Here is a 25,606-nt window from a genome sequence, read left to right on the forward strand (position 1 = left end):
ACATGAAGCGGCTTAGGTAATTGCATGTCCTTTGTTTTTCTAATTCATCAACTACTAGGTAGGTAGCTACGTGCTGCTCTGTATAACAGGCGATAAATGTAGTGTAGAGACGTTCCACCAATAGATGTTAACACATACGGTCTGAAAGCATGCAAGAAGCCTAAGTGCATTCTTTTACCTCAGACAAGGGGTATGATATCACCTGCTGGCAGGAATTCAAATAGGAGGGTGCTTTGTTCGTGTATTAGACTAATAGGTATATCCATAGTTTGTCTTTGTCCTCGTAGAGAAGCATAGAGTTTACATTGACTAACAAAATGTATCGACTTTCGGGAATAACTATCTGGATCATTAAGTTGTGGACAGAGTAGTATTCCGAAACATTTACCGGGTATCAGTAGTGTCTCATGTTTATCTGGCTGCTCATCTAAGGAGCTATTCACGTGCGCTCTATCTACACAAGGTCGCATATAAGCTAAAGGCCCTGATCCAATCGATTTATCCGTTACAGTCGATCCGTAACAGCACCAAAAGTCGCTTGCGGGCCTACCTTTTTAGGTAATTCCATCAGGTCAAAGTACCGGGCTAGTTAGGGTCGTTTTTACGGGGCTTTTCAGATGTATCTTTGTCACGCTACGCCTTGAAGAGATAAGTCTGCCTTATGTAAGTCAAAAATTTAGTCGATACGGCACCAAATTTTAACGGATAGATAGTCGCCCGGATAGGATCACAAACGTCAAGACAAGAGGTACAAAGCGGCCTAGTCACGTGACTACAAGGTCCACTTTTTAAGACCCCGCTACGGATCGACTGTAACGGATAAATCGATTGGATCAGGGCCTTATAAGATGGGATTTGGTTAGCGGCCTAACGCCTGAACTTCCTAATAACAGAACAACTAGCAACAGCAAACAAGAAATCAACACTCGATATTTAACTGAATCATGGGATGCGACTGCTGTGGCCCTCCAGCATCAGCTGCGGAGTCGGTCACCGCTGAGACACCTCCTCCAAGCGGTATCGGAAGTTGCAAGGATGCTTGCTGCGATGGAGATGACGCTGCGACTGGAGTTAAGGATGAAGAGCCAGTGAACAAAGAACCGGCTGATGATTGCTGTGCTTCTGGTAGCTGTGAGGAGCCGAACAAGGATGACGCACCGGAATGCTGCCGCGGAAAAACAAGCCCATGCTGCAATGCTTCTTGCATTGACCGGATCGCCATACGAGAGTGCGAGCTGAGTGCTTCTCACAAGCGTAAGTTCCGGATACTGAAAAGCACTGCTAGCGGCACATTGCTAACACTTTGCAGCGGATGCAACGGGTTGCGGCAGCTCTAGCTCCAGCTGCAATGGCGCAGCCGACGGCAAGGCATGCAGCAAGCACAGTCTATCTGCTCTCGACCGCTATGGTGCAACTCTGAAGGCACTCGGATGTATCTGCCGCGCTCTCATTGCTCTGGGTCAAGAGTCTTGCTGTGAGACCAAGGGCCGCTCTGCTATCGCCAAGCAATGCTCCAAGAAGTCGTCTTCCCGCTCTCTGATCCGCACATCAACGGACTCTTGCTGCAGCACCGGCTCTGTTACGAAAGAAAAGGCTGCGCAGAACCGTCTTCGCTTGCGAAATGGTTCCAATGAGAGTACCAGGTCCGCCAAACAGCCCTCTGTCAAGGAGAGCTGCACTAAGTCGTGCTGTTCCGTTGTTAAACCCGACCAAGAAGCAACCCCTAAGAAGTGTATCAGCTCATGCTGTTCGGTGGATAACGGCAAATCCAACTGTCCTGAACCTAAGCCGGTCAAAGACAAGGACAAGGACGGCTGTTCTGGTGGATGTTGTTCCAAGAAGGCTGCACCCAAGGTTCAACCCACTGAAAAGAGTTGTGTCAGCAAATGCTGCAGCAATGGTGAACTTTCCAGGAAAGCTGCTGAAAACGACGGGTGTCCCGATAAATGCTGCACCAGTCAGCCCACAGAACCCTCTACTGCTAAGAATAGGTTGATGGCTGAAGTTGAAAAGAGCAACTGCACCAAGTCCTGCTGTGACGAGGAAATAGCGGCGATCGTCAAGGAGCTGCCCAAGTCCACCTGTGTAAGTTCCCGCTGCACGCCAGCTGAGAAAATTGTCACCAAATCTTCCGACAGCTGTGCCGATTCTTGCTGCGAGAAGGCTCCATCTGTCACCTGTCGAGACTCTCCGGCGGATGCTTGTTGCGTTTCTGCGCCGCCCGATAAGGGAATGAAGGTCGAAACAACTCAAAATCCCGAAGATATAGAGAATCAGGCAACAGGAAAAGAGCATGTGGTTCTTAGCATCTCCGGCATGACATGTACTGGCTGTGAGACTAAGCTCAACAGAACTCTCGCTACAGTCCCAGCTGTCAATGATCTGAAGACCAGTCTCGTTCTCTCGCGTGCCGAGTTCAACATGGATCTGAGGCTTGGTTCAGTTGATGAGGTTATCAAGCATCTTGAACGAACCACTGAGTTCAAATGTGAAAGACTTCAGACGAAGGGATCTAGCTTGGAATTCATCGTGAATGGCAGTACGTCTGAGTTTATTGGCCAAACATGGCCTGAAGGAGTTCTGGATATGAGTCTTGTCGACAAAGATGCTGTTCGAGTCTCATTCGATCCCAAGATCGTCGGAGCGCGAGACCTTGCTGAAAGATCTTGGGACCCTCCAGTTAAACTTGCTCCTCCTCGTGGTGATTCGTCACTTGAAGCAGGTAGTAAACATGTTCGCCATGTTGGCTACACTACTCTCTTGTCTGCTGTTCTGACAATTCCTGTTCTGGTCATGGCTTGGGCTCCGCTTCGCGAGAAAGAGGTCGCATACTCTTCGGCTTCCCTGGCCTTGGCCACCATTGTTCAGGTTGTAGTTGCTGGGCCTTTCTACCCCAAAGCCATCAAGGCTTTAGTCTTTTCTAGAGTCATTGAGATGGACTTGTTGATTGTTTTGAGCACAAGTGCAGCCTACGTCTTTTCGGTTGTTTCATTCGGCTACCTCATTGCTGGCAAACCGCTTTCGACTGGCCAGTTCTTCGAAACTTCTACTCTGCTAGTTACGTTGATCATGGTCGGACGATGGGTTGCGGCCCTTGCCCGCCAGAAGGCAGTTGAGTCCATCTCTATCCGATCACTCCAGTCCTCGACTGCCATTCTGGTTGACGAGAAGGCCGACACAGAGCGGGAGATAGACGCCAGACTTCTTCAGTACGGCGATGTCTTCAAGGTTCTACCAGATACTAGGATCCCGACAGATGGAACAGTCATGAGTGGGTCGTCTGAGGTCGATGAATCGATGCTTACAGGCGAGTCGAAATCCGTGGAGAAGCATTTCAAAAGTGTTGTCATTGCAGGTTCCATCAATGGCCCAGGAGTCATGACAGTTCGCCTCAACCGCCTGCCTAGTGACAACACCATCAACGCGATTGCTGCGATGGTTGATGAAGCCAAGCTTTCAAAGCCCAAGTTGCAGGATCTAGCAGACCGAGTGGCCTCATATTTCGTCCCCGTGGTTGTTGCGTTGACTATTATTACTTTTGTTATTTGGGTTGCGATCGGCATAACAGTCCGTGGTTATGGTGGTTCTAAGGCAACTACAGAGGCAATCACCTACGCCATCGCTGTTCTTATCGTATCCTGTCCCTGTGCGATCGGCCTGGCAGTTCCAATGGTCATAGTGATCATGAGTGGAGTCGCAGCAGAAAGAGGTATCATCTTCAAGTCTGCAGATGCTATCGAAGTTGCTCATAAGACATCCCACGTTGTTTTTGACAAGACTGGGACTTTGACTCAGGGAAAGCTTTCTGTCGTTGCAAATGAGTGTATTGATGAAAGTACTCTTCCTCTCCTTTTGGGTCTGATCGAGAACAGTCGTCATCCAGTCTCCATGGCTGTGACGGGCTACCTCAAGGGTATTGGCATTGAACCTTCGGTTGTGGATGATCCCAAGAGTTTGACCGGCAAAGGTGTCGAAGCGGTCGTAAAAGGACAAAAACTGAAAGCTGGAAACTCTACCTGGCTTAATCTCTCAGATGATCATCTTGTTCAGCCTATGCTTTCTCAGGGTCATACCGTCTTTTGTTTCATAATCAACGACAAGTTGCAAGCTGTGTACAGTCTTCAAGACGAACCTCGAAAGGATGCCTTTGCAACGGTTGAAGCCCTGCATATTCGAGGCATTTCAGTTCATGTTGTTTCTGGCGATGATGATATAGCTGTTCAAAGCCTGGCATCCAAGTTGAACATCCCACGAGACAATGTCCGCTCAAGAACTTCACCATCTGGAAAGAGGGACTATATCCAAACTCTCCTCGGTACCTCCACTAATCGCAAGAAACCAGTTGTCGTCTTCTGTGGCGACGGTACAAACGATGCAGTAGCACTCGCCCAAGCCACCATCGGTGTTCACATGAACGAAGGCACAGATGTAGCACAGTCCGCAGCAGACGTCGTTCTTATGCGTCCCGCTCTAAGTGGTATTATCACTACGATAGACGCGAGTCGAAAGTCTGTCAACCGCATCAAGTTCAACTTCTGCTGGAGCTTTGTGTACAACACTTTTGCCGTTCTTCTCGCTGCTGGTGCTTTCGTCAATGCCAGAATTCCACCAGAGTATGCGGGTCTTGGAGAACTAGTGAGCGTTTTGCCGGTCATTCTTGCGGCTGTGCTTCTGCGTTGGTCGAAGATCTAGCTAGGATATTGAGAATCAACTTTGTAACAGCACAGCTTCTGTTGACTCACATTTATCTTCGACCAGAAGCCCTGTAGCTGAATATTTCTTTCACGTTACGCTTGAATTTCGACCAGCACAATGTTGCACGCCTGTCGTTACCGGCCTTTACAGTCTTGAATTTCGACAAGAAAAAGCGTCCTTGGGCGCCTAGAAAACATCAGTACCCTTCTATCCAAGCTCCATGATGAGCTTCTTTAAACTACTGCGAGTTCTAACACAAATTTGGAGAGGGCTGGGGAGATATTCGCTCAGCGTCTTCTTCTCTTAAACATTCACTCGCTTTTACTACGTAGGCAGATAGTCTTCATTGTTCGCCAACTTGGCTTTGTTGCAACAGTGAAGTTGAACTGAGCAATGGAATTGACTCATATAGTGCCTCCCACCAGGTGTCCCTGGTCCCGAATTGTGATCTCACAGTGAAATGGTTCGATATCCTATCCTCTACACGCATTGGCCTTGAGCTTATCACAAGTACACGATCTGGTATTTATAGGTAGCAAATTTCTCTTATTCATACTGCCAGAGTATAAATGCTTACCCAGAAGTGGGCAAGAGCTCAGTTCATGCCTCCAACCATTATTACCCCCGAAGTCCGTTCCTTATTTTACAATATTAGTATTACATAATTATGCCTTCAGACCAACAAATGAACAAACTCTCGACGATCTGCTGAAGCAATCGCTAGAAATCAAATACCGAAACTCAAGATCCAAATACAAGTCCCCATGGTAACTCAGCTAGCCACACCCAGCAAGAGAAAATGGGTACAAGGGCTAGCAAAATCCACCAAATTTCAATGGTGAGTTTGATTTGCATCCAACGTGGTAGTGTTCTACTCAGCAATGAGCGATGGGAGCATGTCTTTGTCCCGTAAACAAGACAGCCAAGGCCTGGTCGAGATTCACATTCCACATGTTCTCGTCTTCGTTGCATGAGTAGACTATAACAATTAGTCGATGATTCATTTCAATAACATCAGAGTATATTGACTTACGGTACACTCCCGCGGCAGAAACGCAGATCACTACCGAGGTCGCATCGCCGGTCATTGGGGCATTCTAGATGGAGGCTCCGTCGTTCCACTAGCCATTCCACTTTGAGGTTGATACCAGTATCGACAAGGCTATAGAAATAGGCGTTGGTGTGTTTCAACGATAGTGCATCTGGGTAGATGAGGAAATCGGATATGGCGAGATGTATTTCTGTTGGTAGGGACATGAATGTCCGCTGAGGCGATGTTCTTTTAGGCACTCCGGAGGCCTTCCCGGCATCGGGGCCGGTTGTGGGGCGACGGCTTCGGAGGACGTTGGACATTGTGGAACGGAGCGGGACGATTGAGTTCCGAAAGAGTGACAAATTATTATGAAGCCTTTGATCTAGATCTGGGAATATGCGAAGGCTTTGTATCTGGCTGCTGCCTTGTACGAGGTCAAGGACTTGGAAGCCTAAACGATAGTTTACCTAGGACAGGGCAGGGTTGTTGTAGGCAGCGCCCAAGCCAATAGGGCAGTGCAGAATCTAGGTCGTTTCTTAGTCGTTTCAAGGCACTTTCAGCTGTAGGACTATTGTAATAAAATTAGGTTCAAGGCTGAGAACTCGAGTTTTATGTTGACTATTGTTACTCGAGAAGGCAGCCAAATATCTATTCTATTTCGGTTGTTAGACGAGTGAGAGCCGAACGCGGGCATGTCTGTTTGCAATAGAGACATGGCTATAGTTAGTATTGTCTCCACATGCAGATTAGCCCAAGAATATTGTATGTCTTGGACTCAACTGATTCATCTGCGAACATCAATTAATCACAATACCAATACCCTATCGAGGTATCCTGCCTAAGGTATTCTTAGGCAGTTGCGTATCACTTTTGCTTCTTGCCAACACCCCACGTGACCCCGTGTACTCGCTCGCGTCTTCCCTCTTCTACCTAGAGACAGACGCCAAAACTCATCCTCGTCATTCATCATCAAAACCCTTGCTAAATTTAGCTGCAAGTGCCATTTTCCCCGCCGCATCCATTCCCTAAAACAATGATTCATCGCCTTGAACGAGAGCGGCTGCGATGACGTTGGATAGCGATAACGAGTTTGGCTATGATTTCTCTGCCGAGGAGGAAGAATTGCTCCTTCAGTTGTCTGCTGAAAATAACAACGTCCCGAATAACGCAGAGATCGCAGCTATAGACTCTGTTCCTGAGAGACACGATAGTCTACACCCTCAAAATGTCGCTGGCGGCACATCAACTTCTGGCGTGGACCGCCTTCAAACAGAGTCCACGAATAGTCTGTACAGAGGCAAGGCTTTTCATCAACTCGACACGTCTTCTGGCCTGCCAACGCCGCCACCAGCTTTATCCTCAATCGAGAACGTACTCTACCCGGATTGTACGTGATGATACCCTCAAGAGGCTTCAGCACTAACTGACCAAAGAGATTAGTGAGCAAAGCCTTGAAAGATTTGAAACCAAAGCCACCTCCAGAATCAAAACCAAGTGTTTCTCCAACACCAGCAACTGAGGCAAATGAGGCTGATCCGTATGACGATGGCCGCTCACCTCTGCAGCGGTTCAGGTCATATCCTAAGAGACCACTGACCGTGACCGATCTTACGTCTGGTGCTTGGTGCGAGTTGCAGTACTGGTATACTCTCACCCGCTTACCTGGAGGTCGAAGAACCAGAACAGCAGCCATGAAGCAAGGAACCAAAGTTCACAAAAAGCTTGAGGATGAAGTCCACACTACAGTTCAAATTGACATCATGACCAAGGAAGATGCATTTGGACTCAAACTGTGGAATCTAGTTCAAGGACTCAGAACCTTGCGGGACACGGGACTCACTCGTGAACTCGAAGTATGGGGCATGATTGATGGGAACCTCGTCAATGGAGTCATCGATAGCGTGAGCTACGAGAACCCCAATCCTGAATTTGAAGCAGAACTCTCTAGTCAAGAGTCTGACACGACCGGACGACAATCCTCGGTGACCGACTACTTTCCGCCGAAAAACACGAATCATAAGAATGACTCGGGGCCAAAGATTTATCTTGCAGACGTCAAGACTCGCGGATCATTTTCTCCTGTTTCCAACGCTCAAATACGACCTGCAAAGATTCAATTGCTTTTGTATCATCAGTTCTTGTCTAGTATGGCTGCTGGAAAACTGGATTTCCTCAAGGTCTTTCGACGGTACGGACTTGATCCAGATGACACCTTCTCAGACACTTTCATCGCACAAGTCGGCAGCCTGCATGATGAGATTTTTGTGGATGCATCAGAAACAGAAACAGAATTCACCCAAGAACATCCTTCCTCGAGTTTCCAGAGCTCTTCTTCAGCTGGACCAGATCTGTTGCAGTATCGAACTCTACGCGAACTCGTTCCTCTTGTCGAGCATGAGATAGAGCTCACCTTCCCTCAGGGCGAACACTCTCTTGGACACATGCTTCGAGTTCAATACGTCCACCGCAGCGATGGTCGTGAAATCGATCTTCACGACTTTCCTGTTTCGAGACAAGCTCTGGAGACCTATCTTGCTAACTATATGGATTGGTGGAAAGGTAAACGCGATGCAAGAGGCGTCGATATAGAGGAAGCATTCAAGTGTAGAACATGTGAATTTGCTTCCGATTGCTCATGGCGTCAGGGCATGGATGATGAGATGTTACAGAGGGCCAGGGCGCAGCAAAAGATAAGGGCTACGCGTCGGGCTCGCAGCAATGCTGCGTAAGGTTGGGGACAATCTGGATATCATGAGTTATGATGTATTGAAACACGCTATGAGAATTGTATGAATTGTTCAGGTTTATGAAATCCATAGAAAGATGTCAAGCATAAACAAGACATTTTGTTGAGCAGTTGTATTGATTCATACTGATCTCTATTTATCGTCTATATCGAAGTTGTCTATATGAATGAAAGGAACAGGAGAGGCCGCATAGTGTACGCTCTGTTTAGTGCTTTCTATGTCGGTGAGTACGGGTCATTCCGAAACCCCATCCATCTATATCATCGTCAGCATGGTGTCTCAGGTCGCATATGTTGGAGACTTACATTGAGAAGCGACGTGGATGTCAACATCCAGCTCATCCGCCCAGTGCCAGACAAGATTGGGGTCCTTGAGGAACCCTCGTCCCACCAACACAGCGTCTACAGAGCCATCACTCAGATAACCCTGAGCTTGCTTTCCAGAGGTGATCATCCCCACTGAAGTCACAGCAACTCCGGTATCTTTGACAGCTTTCTTCACGGCAGAAGCATACGGGACTTGATACCCGGGGGCAGAAGTGATCTTCTGACGACTATCCAAACCACCGCCTGAGATATCAATCAGATCAATACCGTTTGCGGCGAGGATTTGTCCGAGCTTTGCGGCTTCTTCGATGTGCCACTGAGGCAAAGATGAATCAAACTCGAGGTAATCTGTTCCTGGCATGCGGACAAGAAGGGGAAAGTCCTCGGGGACGATATCGCGAGTGAGTTGAACAATCTCGAGAAGGATACGAATGCGATTTTCGAAAGATCCTCCGTATTGATCTGTTCGTTGGTTTGAGGCTGGGGAGAGGAATGCGTTTAGGAGATATCCATGTGCAGCGTGGATTTCGATGGCCTAACGAAGTCAGTGTCTATCAATTCACATGTACTGTCTGGAGGTCTTACATCAAAGCCAGCCTTGAGTGCCCTTTTCACAGCAGCAACCCAATCTTGCTTGAATCTGGCAATGTCATCGCTTGTCATCTCCCTGGGAGTTAGAGACTCTGGACTGTAGGGAATTGCACTTGGTGCAACCACTTCGTCAGGCCAGCCACCAGCCTGTAAGTAATCAGTCACGGATCACTTCCATGTAGTGCTGAGTATCCTACCTCTTTGACAGCTGTGTTCTTGCGATCCAGCCAGGGCACAACAGTACTCGCTTTTCTTCCCGCATGACCCATCTGAATAGCAATTCTTGCACCCTGGCTATGAACGAAATCCACAATCTCTTTCAGAGGCTCAAGCTGTCCATCTTCCCAGATACCGGCATCTTGAGGGCTGATTCGTCCCTCTGGTGACACGGCATTTACTTCCGTGATGATGAGTCCAGGGCCACGTGCGGCGAAACTTCCGAGGTGCTGTTTGTGCCATGGGGTCATGTAGCCATCCTTAGCAGAGTATCTGTAATGTTTGTTAGGTATTTGGTAGTGGCATGTGAGGGGTTGCATACTGGCACATTGGTGATACGATGATACGATTGTGGAGCGTTAGACCTCGTAGTTTTAGGGGGGAGAATAGGCTGCCTTCGGGTTGAACATCCCATGGGGTTCCTGCAGGAGGGTCTTGGATAGGAGTGTAGAAGGGGACCTGTGATTGTGTTAGTGAATGATATGAATGTGAAGATATTGGTGAGACAAACATTTTTGGCTCCGACATTGATGAAGACTTTAGGATGGCCGTTTGCTTCGACTGAACCCATGATTGTTATCTTGATAAAACTGAAATGTTGTATGAAAGGATATTGGTATTCAGTGGTAGTGGTAGAGTTGATTAAGGGTAATGGGCTTGAGTGGAAGAGGGTTTCTGGTAAAGGAGGGAAGGCCATCTACTTATACTTCATCCAAGAGAAGGCCTTTACAATGTGAAATATCTATAATAAAACATGCAGGTTCTCACAAACGAAGCAATGAGCATTTGTCCCTTCCTCCGGATCAACTCCTCCATGTCACTACACGCACAAAATACAACACCAGTGACATGTTAAGACTTATGATAAACCCGAATAGCGAGTCCTCTAAAACCCATGTTTCACGAAGAGCCATTCAAGGTAATTGTCGCAATCACATCATGTTCTGCATCGGCGTCACCGAATGGGATATCTTGTTTCTCGGTTTTCGGCATGATGCATCGCTTATGAATATGTGTGGCTTGCCTTACCAAGAATGCATTGAACGTTGAGTGACGAAAAATCTACTGATTATGTTCAGTGTTTCCCGACTAAGTCGGCCGACTCTAAAATGGGCTCTATTGGGTCATTGATAGCATTCGTATTATTGGATTATTGCAGTGCTATCATCTACATACCGAATTACGAGGTTGCTGTATAAATTACAATCTACTATAAACTCTCAATAATTAGAAAGTTTAGGGAAGAGGACACAAAAGTTACAGTTGTAGTGTTGGAAATAGTCTGTTCAAATAGCCAGCCTCAGGAACCAAAATGATTTAGGTTAGGCAACCTTGCATTCTAGAAGAACTTCCCTTCTTCAAGCATCACTTACAACTACAACTGAGCCTCCACAGCCCTAGCATCATGCAGCGCTATAGAGAAGACGCCTCTGATGAGAGCCATGATGAAGAAGACATTCCTTTACACTACAAGCGGGCTTTCGGCGCGGGACTGAAGCGACAAAGGGTCGAATTCGTTCCCGCCCAAGATCCTGATGCTGGAACTACAACCACAATAACACCAGCCAAGTCAACAGACACTTCCATTGGCGATTTATATGCTAGCATCGTTCTAAAACCTGCCGAAGACAAAGACCCCAAAGCCTCAGAAGAAGAGCCAGAGGAAATATGTCCAGACTGCAAACTCCCCATCTCATCCACTTCACAGCCTCACGAAGCATCCTTCGCTCACCAAGTCTCACTCGCACATTCACACCCCCCATCAGCACTTGATCGCTCGCGCATGGGCCTCAAAGCCCTAAAATCTCAAGGTTGGGACCCTGATGCCCGACGAGGTCTAGGAAGAGAGGGCGAGGGAATGCGATATCCTATCAAAGTGGTGGCAAAAGAAGATACCCTTGGAATTGGAGCGACGATACCGAAAGAGATCCAAGAAAAGAAAAAGGAAGAGAAGCCCAAGCCATTAAACAGAAAGGAAGCGAAGCAGCTGGCGGCTAAGGAACGACAACGGCATGAGAGACTACAGGGTGAGATTTATGGGAGAGTTGATGTGGAAAGCTATCTAAAAGGGAAAGGCGATGATGGATGATGATAGAGAGACAACGGGAAAAGACGAACAAAGATTACTCGAGGCACCGACTGCATTGTATCCTATCTTCGATACCACAGGCCATCACGCGATTAAAGAGATGCCTATTCTAGGACTTGCTCAAGGACTCACCGCCGGATCAGAAGATTCGCCCAGAAGAACAACACTTGGCAACTCGGCTATACTGCAGCCATCACAGCTGGACATTTCGGCTCAGAGTATCACAATGCCAACGCGATTAGTTCTGATTTCGAGAGCTATTTCCAGTCAACTGAGCTTAAGCACTGAGGTATATCAAGAGTTTCAGAATGCACCAAGTGTTTCATGTTGCATAAACGAAACAGTGATAAACATACGGATATGTATATATCGAGATCATCAGCAGAATATCCACAAGTTCTATTCTACATAAAAGGTCAAGAAATGTAGTCGAAATATACTCAAAATTCAAGCATCTGTGATGACCTCATCGAAGTTGAGGCTGATACACCGCTCCCTATGTCATGCTGCTGATGCTCTGTCCTGTAGGCTTCCTTCAGGGACCTTTACAGCGACCATCACTAACCAACCACCAGGCGCTAGCGACTGCAAGACCTGGACCCACCTTCTTCATGCCTTCCATTGGGATGATGAAACCCCGCCAAATGGAAAACCATAGCACCTCAACTCCTGACTTGGGCCCAAACCAAACTTAGAGTCCTCGATACTTGAGCAAAACCACCCAAAACCTCAACTTTAGCCACTTTACATTGCACCATTTTTCTTTTAACTTAACTTTGATACCCCTGCGCCTCACCGTATCGCTTCAATTCAAGGTTCTGGGCTGGATCCTACCGCTTCTCTCATTGTCAAACACTATCTCAGCCTCCCTCAATATCTCCATACCCAACGACGTGACAGGGCAGCCCGCCTTTACTGTACACCATGGGGCTGTCCGTCATTCAAGAGCAGCATGATGGTATGATATATACGATACAAACACTATACATAGTTCGTTGCTAATGCGCTGACTTCAGCTATCTTGGGGCAGATCAAGAAGATCACTCGAGGCGATGTAAGCTACCAGCCAAGCTTTGAGCTCGACAGTTGACTGACGTCTTTGATGCAATAGTGGAAATGCCTGATCGTTGACGAGAACTCCAAAAAGATCATTGACAATGTCGTCAAGGAGGATGACATTCTCAATAATAATATCGCCAGTTGGTCCATCTGACTGCCAGCTTGGTGTCTGGTACTGACCAGCGTTTCCTCCAGCTATCGAGCGAATCGAGAACCGTCGCGAACCGAACCCTGAGATGGACGCAATCTATATCCTTTCTCCCGAATCCTTCGCTGTCGAATGCCTTCTCGCCGATTTCGAGATGCGACGTTATCGCAGCTACTACCTCGTCTGGACCGGCCTCCTCGACCCCTCATTGCGACGCAAGATCGACGACTTTCCTGGAGCCCGACAGCTCCGCGCCGGTTTCCAAACCATGTTCGTCGATTTCCTGCCTCGAGAATCGCATCTAGTTACCCTTCGCGATCCCTGGAGCTTTCCCATGCTCTTCCACCCAGCCTGTAACGCCATCGTTCCAACACACATGAAGAGTCTAGCGCAAAAGGTACGGCGGCAGCACGCTTCGCCCCGATGACGTTTGTTGATAAGAAGTTAGATCGCCGGTCTTTGTATTACACTCGGAGAATACCCCAAAGTTCGTTACTACAAGCCGCAAAGCGCACGCCACGAAGCAGCCGTCCTCTGCACTCACCTGGCTCGATTTGTCCAGGAAGAGCTCGATGCGTATGCGCAATGGGATACTAGCTTCCCTCCACCCTCACCACGGCCACAGGCGACACTCGTCATCACAGACCGATCGATGGATTTGATGTCACCTTTGGTACATGAGTTCTCCTACCAAGCCATGGCACACGACCTCCTGCCGATCAAGGATGGCGACAAGGTCACTTATCGTACGACCATCAACGAAGGAACTCCGGAAGCCGAAGAGAAAGATATGGAGCTCACAGATAAGGACAAGATATGGGTGGACAATCGACACAGACACATGAAGGACACGATTGATAAACTTATGGGCGATTTCCAAAAGTTCCTCCAACAAAACCCCCACTTCACCAATGAGAATGCCGACACGACCAACCTTAATACGATTAGAGATATGTTGGCAGGCTTGCCGCAGTTCCAGGAGATGAAGGAGGCATATTCGCTGCATCTGACCATGGCGCAAGAATGTATGAACATTTTCCAGAAGCACAAGTTGATGGATATCGCCTCTATAGAGCAAACACTCGCCTCTGGACTGGACGAGGACTTTAAGAGACCGAAGAACATTCTCGAAATGATTGTACCTCTGTTGGACGATGAGGCCGTATCACCTTCAGACAGGCTGCGCCTCATAATATTATTCATTCTCTACCGAGATGGTGTCATTGACGAAGACATCAAACGACTCTTGGCCCACGCATCCCTCCCTCAGTCTGACCGCGAGGTTGTGGTGAACTTTGAGCAGCTTGGTGGACATATGACACATGCGCTCAAGGACGTGCGCCAGATTCCTGCGCCTCTATTCCCGATCGATCCAAAATCGACACAGTTGAACGAGGAATATGGATTAACACGATTCGAGCCAGCAATGAAACACATGGTGGACCATCTGGCAAGGGGCATGTTAGATCAGACTCACTTCCCTTACGTGAAGCCACCACTGGACCCCAATGAGGAGCTTCACTTAGCACAGGGAGGTTCTCTTCGTGCTGGTCGACCAAATTGGGCAGCAGCTGGACGCCGTCCACCAGAGAATCGACAGCGATTAATTGTCTTCATGGCTGGAGGTGCTACATACAGCGAGAGCCGATCATGCTACGAAGTCGGTGAAGCGCGCAGTCGAGATATCATTCTCGTCACTTCCCATATGATTACTCCTCAGTTATTTATTCGCCAAGTGGGCGATCTCAGTCGCGATAAGCGTCAACTTGACTTGCCCCTGGAGCGACCTAAGCGACACGCTCCACGACATCTCTTCGAGCGACCAGCTCCTCCTCGCCCAGCACCATCACAACAGCCCTCACAGCAAGGACTGCCGCCTGGTCCCACGAACCGACCCGGCGGTCTTCCTTCAAGACCTAGCCCTGGCATGGCGCCTCCAACGGCTGCCATGTCAAACATGTCGATTAATAATAACCACGGTAACAACGCAGCACCACGGCCAACATCGCACCACAGTGTTCAACAACACCATGAGGAGCCAGCCAAGCTCCACAAGGAAAAGAAGAAGCGTAACTTTCTTGGCATCAAGAAGTAGGGTTCTTGGAACCGGGGTCTCTCTTCAGCTTCTCCGCCGAAACCGAGGGCCATTCGACGATCACAGACTACAGAAACGTCGACTTCGTCTGAAGATTACAATACAAATGCGTCGCATGAGCCAGAAAGGAGTGCCTCCAGTAGAAGTCAGTTGGATGGTCCTTCGGCCTAATGTGGCTTCTCAGTAAAGCACATGGTGGAATTCGTCGACGGAGCGTGGCGTTGTTCTACCGTCTTTTGTGTATTGATTACTATCTATGTTGGAAGCATTACTTAACTTGGTAACTCGAATGGTTGGGAGACGTTCATCTGTATATATCAGTTGTAGTGTATAAACGTCGTGAATTCTTTGTTCTCGTTTCAATATGACTTTGAAGTAACTGCTATTTACTCCTCATTATCACATTAACAGAAATCATCGTGATCATCGCCAGTGTGTACCCAGACAAGAAGGAAGCTCAGGTAAATCGCCCATCAACCAATCCATTTGAATTCACTACCTAACTTTCACCGAGTTAAACCATCATGCCTATATCCCTTGATTTCCCCCCATCGCCGTGCTTCCCAAAAATGACACGTAAAAAAAACAAGTTACTAGCTACAGGGCGTACCCTGATTCCAAGCATGCGTTCAAAAGATGCGGTGAGTCGATTTCGGTAGATATTCGTACAATAGTGGAAGAAGCCCCTTTGTTAATTGTAAGGCTTTGACTTTCAAAAGTTTCTGCAGACAGGCTGATTGATTTGATTCCGTACAAAAGTGGTACAGACTCTGTGGTCGAGGGGGGTTTTATTCGATGTGTTGAAGCACGGTATTCGTATGAGATGCAATTAAGGTCTACCGAAGGCGGCACCACGGCCGTTACCGGGCGGTGGCATACCGCGGCCTTCAAAGGGACCACCAGGGAAGTCAGGTCCGGGGGGGCCGTTGAAGCCGCCGAGCCCAGGGGGAATGAATCCGGGAGGAAGGCCGCCGTAGAAGGCAGGGGGAGGCATGTTTCGAGGAGGAGGGCCACCCAAGGCCTCGAGAGGAGGCATCACGCCAGGAGGGAAGTTGGGAGGAAACATGTGGGGCATGGGCATGTTACGGTTGGGTCCAGGGCCGCCAGGGCCACCGAGACCAGCAGGAAGTCCTGGGGGAGGGATCATAGGACCTCGTTGCTGAGGAGGAGGCATTTGGCCACCAGGCATCCAGCTGGGAGGCATCTGATGGTCCAGACCAGGAGGTGGAGGTGGGCGTTGCAGGATCTGTGTAGGCTGGTTGGGTCGAACATCAGCGTCAGGAGGGTTGTGGAATCGTTCTTCCATGGGAAAACCAGGCGGTGGTTGGCGCATTTGGCGTTGAGGACCACGATCGTCTCTGGGGAAATCGGGCTCCTGAGGCATCTGTGGTGGCTTCTGCTGCTGTGGGCCCATGCGCATCAACAATTCATTGCGCTGGGCGTCGGGAGGTGCTCTCATGAGATTCATCAAGAACTCAGTGTTACTGTTGTTACGAGCGGCATCAGGACGTCCAGAACCTTGACTGGGAGCTCGCTGGCGCTGGCCAACGAGATCCTGAAGAAGTTGCTCGGGGCGAGCAGCTTGTGGCTGGGGTCGAGGTGCAAGAATCTCTTGAACATGCTGAGGCGGGACTCGGCCAATAGGACCGTCCATTCGTCGATCAGGTCCATACTGCTGGAAAGGAGATTCGGGAGAGGTAATGGCGTTCGGCCTGCCAGCATTTGGCGGCGTACCTTGAGGGGCAGCAAACGCGGGCAGTCCTGGTGGTGTAGCGCTCATCGTCTGCTTCTGTAGCTTTGCCAGCAGTTGCTGGAAAGCTTGTCGCTCATCTTCGCCGCCTGCTGGAGGAGCTGGGCCGCCAGCAAAGGGGAGAGGCAAAGGCATACCACTGTTGACAGGAGGTCCCGTCATAGGAGTTGGAGGTTCCGTTTTGCCTCGAGGCTCCTCCTGGGGTTGCGAAAAGAAAGACGTAAACCTGGAAGATTTGCCAGCTGCCTTTGGTTTGATGACAGGTTCCTTGGTCTCTTCAGCGAGAGGAGTATCCAGACCAGCATTCGATCCAAACGCCATGAAGAACTTATCAGGTCCAGCTTGAACCGCTGGGGCAGATTGCACAGGGGGCTTTTCAGCCTCGATGATGGCTTCAGCTGCCTCGACATTCGCGGATTTACCAGGAGCAGCAGGGATTCCAGCCTTGGCCTTCTTCATCTCTTCCATCCACTTCTGGAAATCTTGCTGCGTGTGAGCTTCGGGATGCTCCTCAAGAGGTTCATCTAGCCATTCAGGCTCACGCTCGACTCGTTGATCGCGGTCTCGCCCCCATCGTCGATCGTGGGTGCGATTGTTGTTGTTATTGTTGTTATTATGACGATCATCAGGGGTATCAGCGATCGCATCGCGGTCTCTCCAGCTCTTCGCGCGATCAATTCGTTCACGCTTGTCGGGGGTGGTAGTAGTTTCAACAGCCGGAGTGGTGACTGCGTTAGACTCGTTCTTGTACCACGGCTCAGTTTTGTTCCTGTTCGTTCCGTTTCGAGATCTACCCTCATCGTCTCCGTCTCTGGCGAAAGTGTCAAAGCTTCGTGCAGGGCGATCCCGAGCAGCGTCGTCACGTTCTCTGGGCTGTCGCTTGTCATCTCGGAAGTTGCCTCCCATACGTCCATGGAAACGCTCAGCACCCTCGTGCCCAAAACTCTTGCGTGGCTTCACAGTACTCCAACCATCTGATTCGCTCTCACCTTCACGACGGCGGTGACCATTGCTATTGCGTCCATCGCGAAATCGGTCAACGTCAAGATCTCCATTGCGACTTCGAAAGTTGCCGAAACGCCCCGAAGCGTCAGACTCCTTGGCAGTTTTGTCCGTTTCGAGCGATGGTTTGCCTCGCGCTGAAGCAAACGCTGTTCGGGGTGGTGCAAAGACGAGGTCTTCAGGGTCTGGATAGGTGCGCGCCGGTCAGTACACGGAGAGCCTAGGAGCGAAGGACAGGAGAGACAAACTGGCACTATTCCTTGAGACGTGTCTCTCGACACCGGGACGGCGATTACTCTGGTCAAGCAGAGGGTTGTCGTTGGATCGAGGTCGGTCACCAGGAACCTTTGTTTGTATGCGACTTGGCTCAGGTGGTGGTCTAATCTAGGTCAGGAGACTTGAATATGACTTGAGGAAATCATTGTTACTCACCCCATCCAGTCTTCAGCTGGAGGGAGACTTGGCGGTTTGGTACATAACGGTGATTCCCGTAAGTAGATCAAGAAATTGGCCTCATAGCGGATTACCATGATGAAGAAAAAGTTGGCGCTATGAGCGCATTCGAGTTATCGGTGGTATAGTATAAAGAAGTATGAAGTGTCCCAGGGTGGACGTGCGAGCGCAATCGAGGTAGCCTTTAGAGAATTGTATTCTCTTGAAAGGCAGCAGCTTCGAGTTCGGGCAGAGTGTGGTTTTTGGAAATTTATTAGTTGTTGGTGCAACAAGCAGGGGTGACGACGTGGCGAGAAGTTGCGATAGCGGAAAGAGTGTTGTGCGGAGAGTAGGACGATCAATTCGTTCGGACGGTGAGTCAGGTGAGGAGAGTACGCGGGGTGAATATCGTGAGGTGAATTCAGGCAGCGGTAGTAACGGTCGAGGTAGGGGACTTTGGTGAACAAGAGCGTGAAAAAGAGATCAGGTCGAGCGAGTTGGTGGATGGCAGAGAAGGGTGACGTCCTAAGGTGGTGGTGGTGCACTTTGTGGTTGTGCTGTGCTGTGCTGTGCTTTGCTTTGCTGGTGGTGGTGGACAAGGCGAACCAGAGGTGGAGCCAAGCCAGAGCTGGACTTTACCGAGTCGAAAAGCCCCAATCAAGAACAAGCAAGGGCCCAGCGAGGGAGAGAATGTATTGTAATTATTGATTCGCCGAGCGGGTAAATATTGATTGACTTGGTACAAAGTACAGTATTGAAAGAAGTCCAAGGGTTTAGTGGAATGATGTCGAAGGCGGGCGGTTTAACGGAAAGCGTGACAGTGTACAACGGTGCGCAAGACGCAGGAGATGGTTGAGGTGGATTGGGTTGGGCTAGGGATGTACGGATATCGAGGATTGTTTTCGGTGGCTTGACGTGGTTGCGAGAGGGAGAGACCGAAAACGGGCGAGAAAGACGAGAGAGAGGCGACAGAGAGTGGAGGAGGCGAGAGAGAACAGCGAGCGCGAGGGCTTGAGTGTCCAGTGGGAGACACTTAGCGCTGTTAGCGTGAGTGACAGTTGGCAATAGAACAAGTCAGACCCTGTTTCTGGGCAGGTATATAGGAACAAAGAAGGTATAATATGCTAGAATATTCTCATTTATCTTAATTGAATAAATTGTCTTGTGAGCGTTGAGTTCGTAAACGTCGGCTGAAAAGAAAACTGAGATGTTGTTGTTGATTGATTGATTGATTGATTGATTGATTTGATTTGTTTGTGGATGAGAATGAGGAGAAACAGTGGATAGACCTGGCTGGAGTGCACTGTCTGATACCGCTGCACGCACTGAGAATGAGCCTCCACTTGATGGAATTCAGTCGTGTCGTTCCACTGCCTCCACTAAAATCTCGGGTACCTGTACTGTGCGCCTTGAAACAAATCAGCCATTGGGCTTCACCTCAGTTTCATCAACAATAAAACTCGGCTCATGATTGCATAATAAACCATGCACATATTCTGCAACAAATAATACAATGTTCGATATTTCTTATTTTAGCTAACCATCCCATATTGACAATATTTGTTCCTATTTCTTCTGCGCAGCAGTCACCTCCTCCTCAAGCGGCAGAATATGCGGCAGAGGTCCAACAGGCGTGATAGAGAAAGGGTTGATCTGAGTGTGGCTCCTGGTGTAGTGCCACTTGATATGCTCAAACTGCGTGGTATCCTTGAATGCGGGATCGTTCCAGTACAGGTTTCGCATCCACTTGTGCAGAGCTGGGTATCCTGAGCGAATGTCGCGGATGTTGCACTTGAAGTGCTGCACGTAGACGGGATCGAAGCGAATGATCGTGACGAACAGTCGAATATCGACTTCGCTAATCTTGTCGCCGAACCAGTAGGGGCCTTGTTGCTCGGAGAGATGCTTCTCAGCGCGGTCGAGAGCTTCAAAGAGGGCGACGACGTTGCGCTCGTATGCTTCACTGGTGGTTGCGAAGCCGGACTTGTAAACACCATTGTTGATGCCGCCGTATTGCCACTCATGGACCTCCTCGATTTGCTTCTGAAGATCTTCAGGGTACAGCTGAATGGCCTTGTACTTCTCATCCAGCATGTCGTCAAACTAGATAAGATTAGCAATCGTAGGTCAAAGCACACATTGAATAACTCACCTCAGTACCAAGCATTCGCAGAATTTCACTGCTTTCATTGCTCACAATTCGGTTTGTCTTCTTGTCAAACAGAACTGGCACAGTATATCGACCATCGTAGTTCTTCTCACTCTCAAAGTACACATCCTTCAAGTGAGTGAACCCCTCATGACCCTTGATGGGATCAGGAATCACATTGTCACCGGGAACGTCCTCATCCTTGGAAACAAATCGCCAGCCTCCCTCACCAAGATGCCAATGCACAACTGAGTAGGAGATGATGTCCTCAAGACCCTTAAGTTTGCGGGCGATGAGTGTACGGCACGCCCACGGGCATGCGTAGCTCACATAGAGGTGATATCGGCCAGCCTCAGCAGGATACTTGGCGTTGGGATCGCGAGAGATCCAGTCTCGGAATGAGCTGACTTGACGCTTGAACTCGCCAGATGTGTCGCCGGGCTTGACCCAGTCAGTAACTTTACCAGTGCTTGCCTGTAGCTCTGTTAGCAAGCTGAGAAGAGCAGTGAGAGTGTCTGGTCTGTGTACCATTCTGATTTGATGTGGGGGCTGAACTTGAGTGAGGGATGGTTTAAACGATGATGCTTTGATAGATGTGATGAATCTGATGGATTGTTGTTGCTGTGGTCCAAAGAGGGAACTCCTGTTGAAAACTCGAGATGATCGAATTCCAATTCCTTGCATTGGCATGTCTATAAAAACAAATCGGAGCATTCAATGACGGCGACAACCAACACCTTTATAGCTGCAGCTGAAGAGAGTACGAGAAAAGTGGCCATCACCACACATGATGGAACCCTTGCTCACTCATGACTTGCTCAGCAGCCCCTCACAAGCTATGGCAGCTTAGTTACCAACCAGATAAAGCCTGTCCTCCCAATCCCCAGGGCCTCTTCCTCCGTCTGGTGGGTTCCCCGAGAGCTTCCATTCCTGAGCTATTCCGTCCTAGAGCTTTGGCTGCCACGCTTGGAAGCATTCCATAATCGTGGCGTAATAATCGACCCCGCTTTACTGCGAGTTGCTTAGTTATCATGCTCTACTGTCTTGATAAGCCCATGTGCATCATGACGACTGGCTTGGTAAAGAAAATTCCCTTCCGTATCGAGTCAAGGTGGTAGTCTCGGCAGTTCAGCATATGTTTTCGTTTGCGTACGCGAAAAGAAGATCATTGAGGTCTCAGAATAGTCAACAGCAAATCAATATAGCAGTCTCCGTAAGCTTTGTCATACAGCAATGAATTTATCTATCTTTATAGGCTTCATCCTTTGGTCCTTCATGTGCTCATGTGCACTCCAGTCGTTTCTAACATCTCATATACATATCTCAAAAGACTGTTCAAAAGCTTCAAAGCCACAGTGCTTATGCCATCTTGACCTTGATGTAGGGAACTTCAACATCTTCCTCAGCAAGATCCTCAGCAACAATCTCAAAAATGACCTCCTTTTGGTGTGAAGGGATAGGCTTCTTTGAGATTGTCTCAACCAACTGGCTCAGCTTGAGGTCATAACGCTCCTTCAGCTTCGAAGGAGGGAAGAAAGACGCGTAGAGGAGGCTGACACCAGAGCTCAGCATACTGATGGTCAGACCCTTGGCCTTGAAGGTATCCAAAAGCTCCTTCAGGGTGATGTCCTCAATCTCAAAACGATCCCAAATCTTATCCAACGTAACCTTGCCGTCAGGGCCTTGGTATTCCACCTTGGGGCTAGCAATAGGCTCGCTGAAGCCAAAGAAAGGCAGGGCCAGATTGATGAAACCGTTCTTGTACTGCTCTAGATCATCCTTGCCATCGATGATCTTGTACAGCTCAAGCACCACCAGACCGGTAACCAATGCCGTAGTCGTGGCGATGGCGGGAATGATCTTGCCAGCGATGAACTTGGTCTTGTGTCGATCAGCAGGCTCGATCTTGTAGTTCTCTGCTCGGAGGTTGCTGCAAGCAGTGATGAAGTCGATGTGATGGTTCGAGTCATCGTCTTTCTCGAAGTCAACAGGGACCAACTGGAATCCAGACAAAGAGCTGGGCGATGGGAGGCTGGCGGTCAGCTTCTCAATCTCGTCATTGTCATCGAAATTGCTTGACTCGGGCTCCTAATCATGAATTAGTACTGGTTTTTGAATAAGATGTGAAAATACTTACCACAGGCTCCTTGTCGTCGGCCTGGATCTTCACGTTGGAACTGGGTGTAAAGTCGGGAACGATAACATTGTCCAATTCTCGCAGATATATGGACCTGTCGGTTCCAGGAGACTTGATGTTGTAGTTGAAAGCATGGAGGTTGGCGGCCGCAACAATGAAACCGAAGTGAGAGGGGTTGTTGGGGTCGAACTTGAGCGCATCAGGAGCTCGCTTAGGTCCGGACCAGAAAGGAGTACCAGATGAGGTCTCAGAATCCTTGGGAAAGTTATACAAGAGCTGCTGGATCTTGTTGGAAAACTCAGTCTCAAACAACTGACGGGCCCAGGCGATACAGTCCTCAAAGGTTCGTGGCCTCTCGGTCGTGAGATAGTTTCTAATCGTCTCAAGAGTCTCCTTCTGGTTACCGCCCTGCTTCATAGAATTCTCAATGAACTGAGGCTGGGTCAAGTACAGGTTGACAGTTTGAGGAGCCTTGACAAAAAGCTTCTCAAACATGTACTCCTTGGCCCAGGCAATAGTGTGATCGATCTTGTTGGGGAAACTTCGGATGGTGCACATAGGGAACTCCTTCTCGGGGGGGTCCTGGGAGGATGAATAAGACTCGGTGAGATGAGGCAGAACGACCTGCGTGTTGCCCTTGGTTCCAAGAGTGCCGCTCTCGAGAAGAGGCTTCTGGAAGAAAACGCATCGGCGGTCGACGTATGTTCGAGCCTCAACGTTGTCAAGAGCATTGGTTACACCATCAAGGTTTCGCCAGAAGTCCTCGTTGAAAACATTCTCGGTCTCGGGGCTAACGCGTTCCTTGAGTGTTACCATGTGGCCTTCGAGGTCAGGGTTCATTCGTTGAACAGCAAGAGCAGCACGGTCACTCTTCATCTGACCAACATCATCGGCGCGGAACAAAAATTGACGGTTCAGATTACTCCTCTCGATCGAGTCCATGTCAGTCACCCAGATCTTGCCCTCGGGTCCTGTTCCGAGACCAATCATGGCCCAGTTCTTGAGCATCTCACAACCAATGGCACCAGCACCAACGAGGAACTGCTTCAAGTTGGCAATCTTGTCCTGGAACTCGGTACCAAATACAGCGATCTGTCCATCATATCGGCTACCGATAGGCTTGCAGAGCTCAGCGGATCGCTTGGTAGATGTTGGCAGGGACTCGAGAGAGTCAAAGTACATCCACTGGTTGATGGGCTGGAACTTGCCAGAAACAGCCTTGAGGACCTCCTGTGCCACAATGCCACCAAAGTAGGCAGCCATAGGGTTAAGATCACCCTGGGCTTGGTAGCTCAGCTCCTTCAGAAGCTTCTCATCCAGCTGAATGTCAAGACCCTCCTGCTCAGCAAACTTCTTAGCAGCACCAAGAACGACGATAGCATCGTCATTGTCCATGGGGTTGGGAAGTCGCTTGTGAGTAAGTTGGAAAGCATGGAGTGCCTGGAAACCGAGGTGCAGCTGCTGAGGTCGGTCGAACTTTGCGAAATCTGAGATAAGGAACTCGGGTTCCTTGAGCGCAGTGGTGAAGTCCTTGAAGTTGATGATCTTGGGCATCTTGACCTGCTGGTACATGCCACCTCGCTTGTATTGACCGAGTCCAGAAACATCGCCGATTGAGAAGGTATATGGGCCCTTAACCGTGATCTTTCGGGGCTCCGCTCCGTTGAGTGCTTCCATTCCTTCAACCTCGGAGAATGTCACGTAATCGCCATCTTCCAACCCATGTCGAGTTTCGTCGAGTGCAGACACCAAGCCCTCCTCGTCAATGCCTGCCACGATGCCGTTAAGAGGAGTCTCGCCAGTAGGATCGATGCAAGTGAACTTCTCGCCAAAGTCACAGAAAACGGAGCCGAAAAGACCGTATGTGTCGGCAATAACAACGTATATGCCCTTGCTGTGGCAGTAGTCACCGATAGCCTTTTGTTGGTGGATAGGCGCATTGGTCAGAACAACAACTTGGTACTTGTCGAACTGCGAAAGTTCACCATCAAGGCCAGGTGACTGGTGGAGCTTAACGGGGGTATAGGCGTTGAGCTCGGCGACACGAGGCACAGTGACCTCATCTCTGGGCTTTCCGACATCGCTGGGTGTGAGGAAGAACTGGGACGAGAGATCCGCAATCTGGACTGGCGCAGGGTCGTAGAGGGTAAGGCTCTTGACACCAGCCAGAGCGATGTTCTTGGCGATTTCCACGCCGAGACCCTTTAGACCGACTATGAGCACATTAGAAGCACCCATACGCTTCATGGCCTCGTGGCCTAGCACATAAAGTTGTCGGCTGTAGAGGGACTCATCGATTTCGTTATGTCCAACAACAGACTCATCGACCTGCATTCGGGTCGCAAGGTCGACCTCTGGTTGCTTTTGTTCCTATCGAGCCGGGCTGTTAGAATCTTCGCGTCCTGTTTGCATGTTCACGGTGAAAGTCTCTCAAATGGCACCTGCTTTTCACATGCTCTGATGCTTCAAGCAAGAGTATGGCAGGCGACAAGCCGAGATAGGGAGTACAGAGGATCTAGGCTTACGGCCATTATTCTTTTATGGGTAGGTGACTCCCCGTTGGAGAGCTTTCGCTTCCCCAGCTTGGCTATTTTAGAAGAGGTGGTAATGTTGGAAACGCTGCGTCAGTCGTTGCGAAGGCGATCCAGCACCAGGCAGAGCTCAACCCCACCAAAGAGTAGAAGGGGACGGTGAGAGATGGAGAAAGGAGAATGAGTTATCCGCGAGCGATGTGTATCTTCGTCGCAGACCGTAGAGTCGTAAAATTCGTGTTGTGAGTATGGTCAAATGTGGTTTGTAAGAAAAGAGGTTCTACTTTTGAAAGTTGAGTGGAACAAGAGAGCGCGACATGGAGTGTCCTATGGTGATGAGGTAATGGCCCAAGCCCCCAGGCAGAGCTGTCTTGCCCCACTAACCATACTGTCAGCGGGCGCCTCAGCTTTAATAAGCCACCTGGCCTGAGGTATCAATCAGTGCAAGGCTTCAATCTGCACTTCTTATCGGTTCATTTTGTATTCACTAAGGTATTATATACTGTTTTTGCTGCAATGAACAATTTTGAACTGTTTCTTCGAGTCATTCACCCAGCAGCAGCCTAGGTATTTTGAAGTCTCCAGTAAGTACACAAGCTCAGCGTG

The 25,606-nt window shown here is 49.2% G+C and overlaps 9 protein-coding genes across 9 annotated transcripts; 4 read left to right on the forward strand and 5 right to left on the reverse strand.

Annotated features, from left to right (window-relative positions):
- Positions 1–891: 891 nt before the first annotated feature.
- On the forward strand, positions 892–5,116 carry FOBCDRAFT_318079 (E1-E2 ATPase-domain-containing protein). The gene is made up of 2 exons (XM_031179564.3): positions 892–1,254; positions 1,310–5,116. The coding sequence occupies exons 1-2, from the start codon at positions 945–947 to the stop codon at positions 4,690–4,692; spliced, it is 3,693 nt and encodes a 1,230-aa protein (XP_031045451.2). The 5' UTR covers positions 892–944; the 3' UTR covers positions 4,693–5,116.
- Positions 5,117–5,234: 118 nt separating this feature from the next.
- Positions 5,235–6,178, reverse strand: FOBCDRAFT_259458 (uncharacterized protein). Its single transcript, XM_031179563.3, has 2 exons — positions 5,729–6,178; positions 5,235–5,674 (listed from the first exon to the last, which is right to left on the reverse strand). The coding sequence occupies exons 1-2, from the start codon at positions 6,046–6,048 to the stop codon at positions 5,437–5,439; spliced, it is 558 nt and encodes a 185-aa protein (XP_031045450.2). The 5' UTR covers positions 6,049–6,178; the 3' UTR covers positions 5,235–5,436.
- Positions 6,179–6,743: 565 nt separating this feature from the next.
- Positions 6,744–8,481, forward strand: FOBCDRAFT_28393 (exonuclease V a 5' deoxyribonuclease-domain-containing protein). The gene is made up of 2 exons (XM_031179561.3): positions 6,744–7,115; positions 7,169–8,481. The coding sequence occupies exons 1-2, from the start codon at positions 6,794–6,796 to the stop codon at positions 8,455–8,457; spliced, it is 1,611 nt and encodes a 536-aa protein (XP_031045448.2). The 5' UTR covers positions 6,744–6,793; the 3' UTR covers positions 8,458–8,481.
- A 199-nt stretch (positions 8,482–8,680) lies between these two features.
- FOBCDRAFT_199941 (uncharacterized protein) lies at positions 8,681–10,179 on the reverse strand (the record flags this gene model as incomplete). The annotated part of the gene is made up of 6 exons (XM_031179560.3): positions 8,681–8,730; positions 8,781–9,336; positions 9,387–9,539; positions 9,590–9,881; positions 9,931–10,067; positions 10,120–10,179. The coding sequence occupies 6 exons, from the start codon at positions 10,177–10,179 to the stop codon at positions 8,681–8,683; spliced, it is 1,248 nt and encodes a 415-aa protein (XP_031045447.3).
- Positions 10,180–10,653: 474 nt separating this feature from the next.
- FOBCDRAFT_220368 (uncharacterized protein) lies at positions 10,654–12,123 on the forward strand. Its single transcript, XM_031179559.3, has one exon. It carries the CDS (start codon positions 11,014–11,016, stop codon positions 11,695–11,697), a length of 684 nt encoding a protein of 227 aa, XP_031045446.2. The 5' UTR covers positions 10,654–11,013; the 3' UTR covers positions 11,698–12,123.
- Positions 12,124–12,621: 498 nt separating this feature from the next.
- Positions 12,622–14,999, forward strand: FOBCDRAFT_199943 (Sec1-like protein; the record flags this gene model as incomplete). The annotated part of the gene is made up of 5 exons (XM_059608956.1): positions 12,622–12,655; positions 12,714–12,751; positions 12,809–12,896; positions 12,940–13,301; positions 13,353–14,999. 5 exons carry the CDS (start codon positions 12,622–12,624, stop codon positions 14,997–14,999), a joined length of 2,169 nt encoding a protein of 722 aa, XP_059464650.1.
- Positions 15,000–15,665: 666 nt separating this feature from the next.
- Positions 15,666–18,442, reverse strand: FOBCDRAFT_28424 (uncharacterized protein). Its single transcript, XM_031179558.3, has 3 exons — positions 18,184–18,442; positions 18,000–18,130; positions 15,666–17,936 (listed from the first exon to the last, which is right to left on the reverse strand). Exons 1-3 carry the CDS (start codon positions 18,279–18,281, stop codon positions 15,829–15,831), a joined length of 2,337 nt encoding a protein of 778 aa, XP_031045445.2. The 5' UTR covers positions 18,282–18,442; the 3' UTR covers positions 15,666–15,828.
- A 1,204-nt stretch (positions 18,443–19,646) lies between these two features.
- Positions 19,647–21,520, reverse strand: FOBCDRAFT_318084 (glutathione S-transferase). Its single transcript, XM_059612012.1, has 3 exons — positions 20,861–21,520; positions 20,336–20,806; positions 19,647–20,286 (listed from the first exon to the last, which is right to left on the reverse strand). Exons 1-3 carry the CDS (start codon positions 21,044–21,046, stop codon positions 19,750–19,752), a joined length of 1,194 nt encoding a protein of 397 aa, XP_059464651.1. The 5' UTR covers positions 21,047–21,520; the 3' UTR covers positions 19,647–19,749.
- On the reverse strand, positions 21,521–25,336 carry FOBCDRAFT_220374 (uncharacterized protein). The gene is made up of 3 exons (XM_031179552.3): positions 24,995–25,336; positions 22,470–24,839; positions 21,521–22,420 (listed from the first exon to the last, which is right to left on the reverse strand). Exons 1-3 carry the CDS (start codon positions 24,998–25,000, stop codon positions 21,692–21,694), a joined length of 3,105 nt encoding a protein of 1,034 aa, XP_031045439.2. The 5' UTR covers positions 25,001–25,336; the 3' UTR covers positions 21,521–21,691.
- Between the last annotated feature and the right edge of the window lie 270 nt (positions 25,337–25,606).

Source organism: Fusarium oxysporum, chromosome IV (assembly GCF_013085055.1).
Source record: "Fusarium oxysporum Fo47 chromosome IV, complete sequence".
NCBI classification, from domain to species: domain Eukaryota; kingdom Fungi; phylum Ascomycota; class Sordariomycetes; order Hypocreales; family Nectriaceae; genus Fusarium; species Fusarium oxysporum.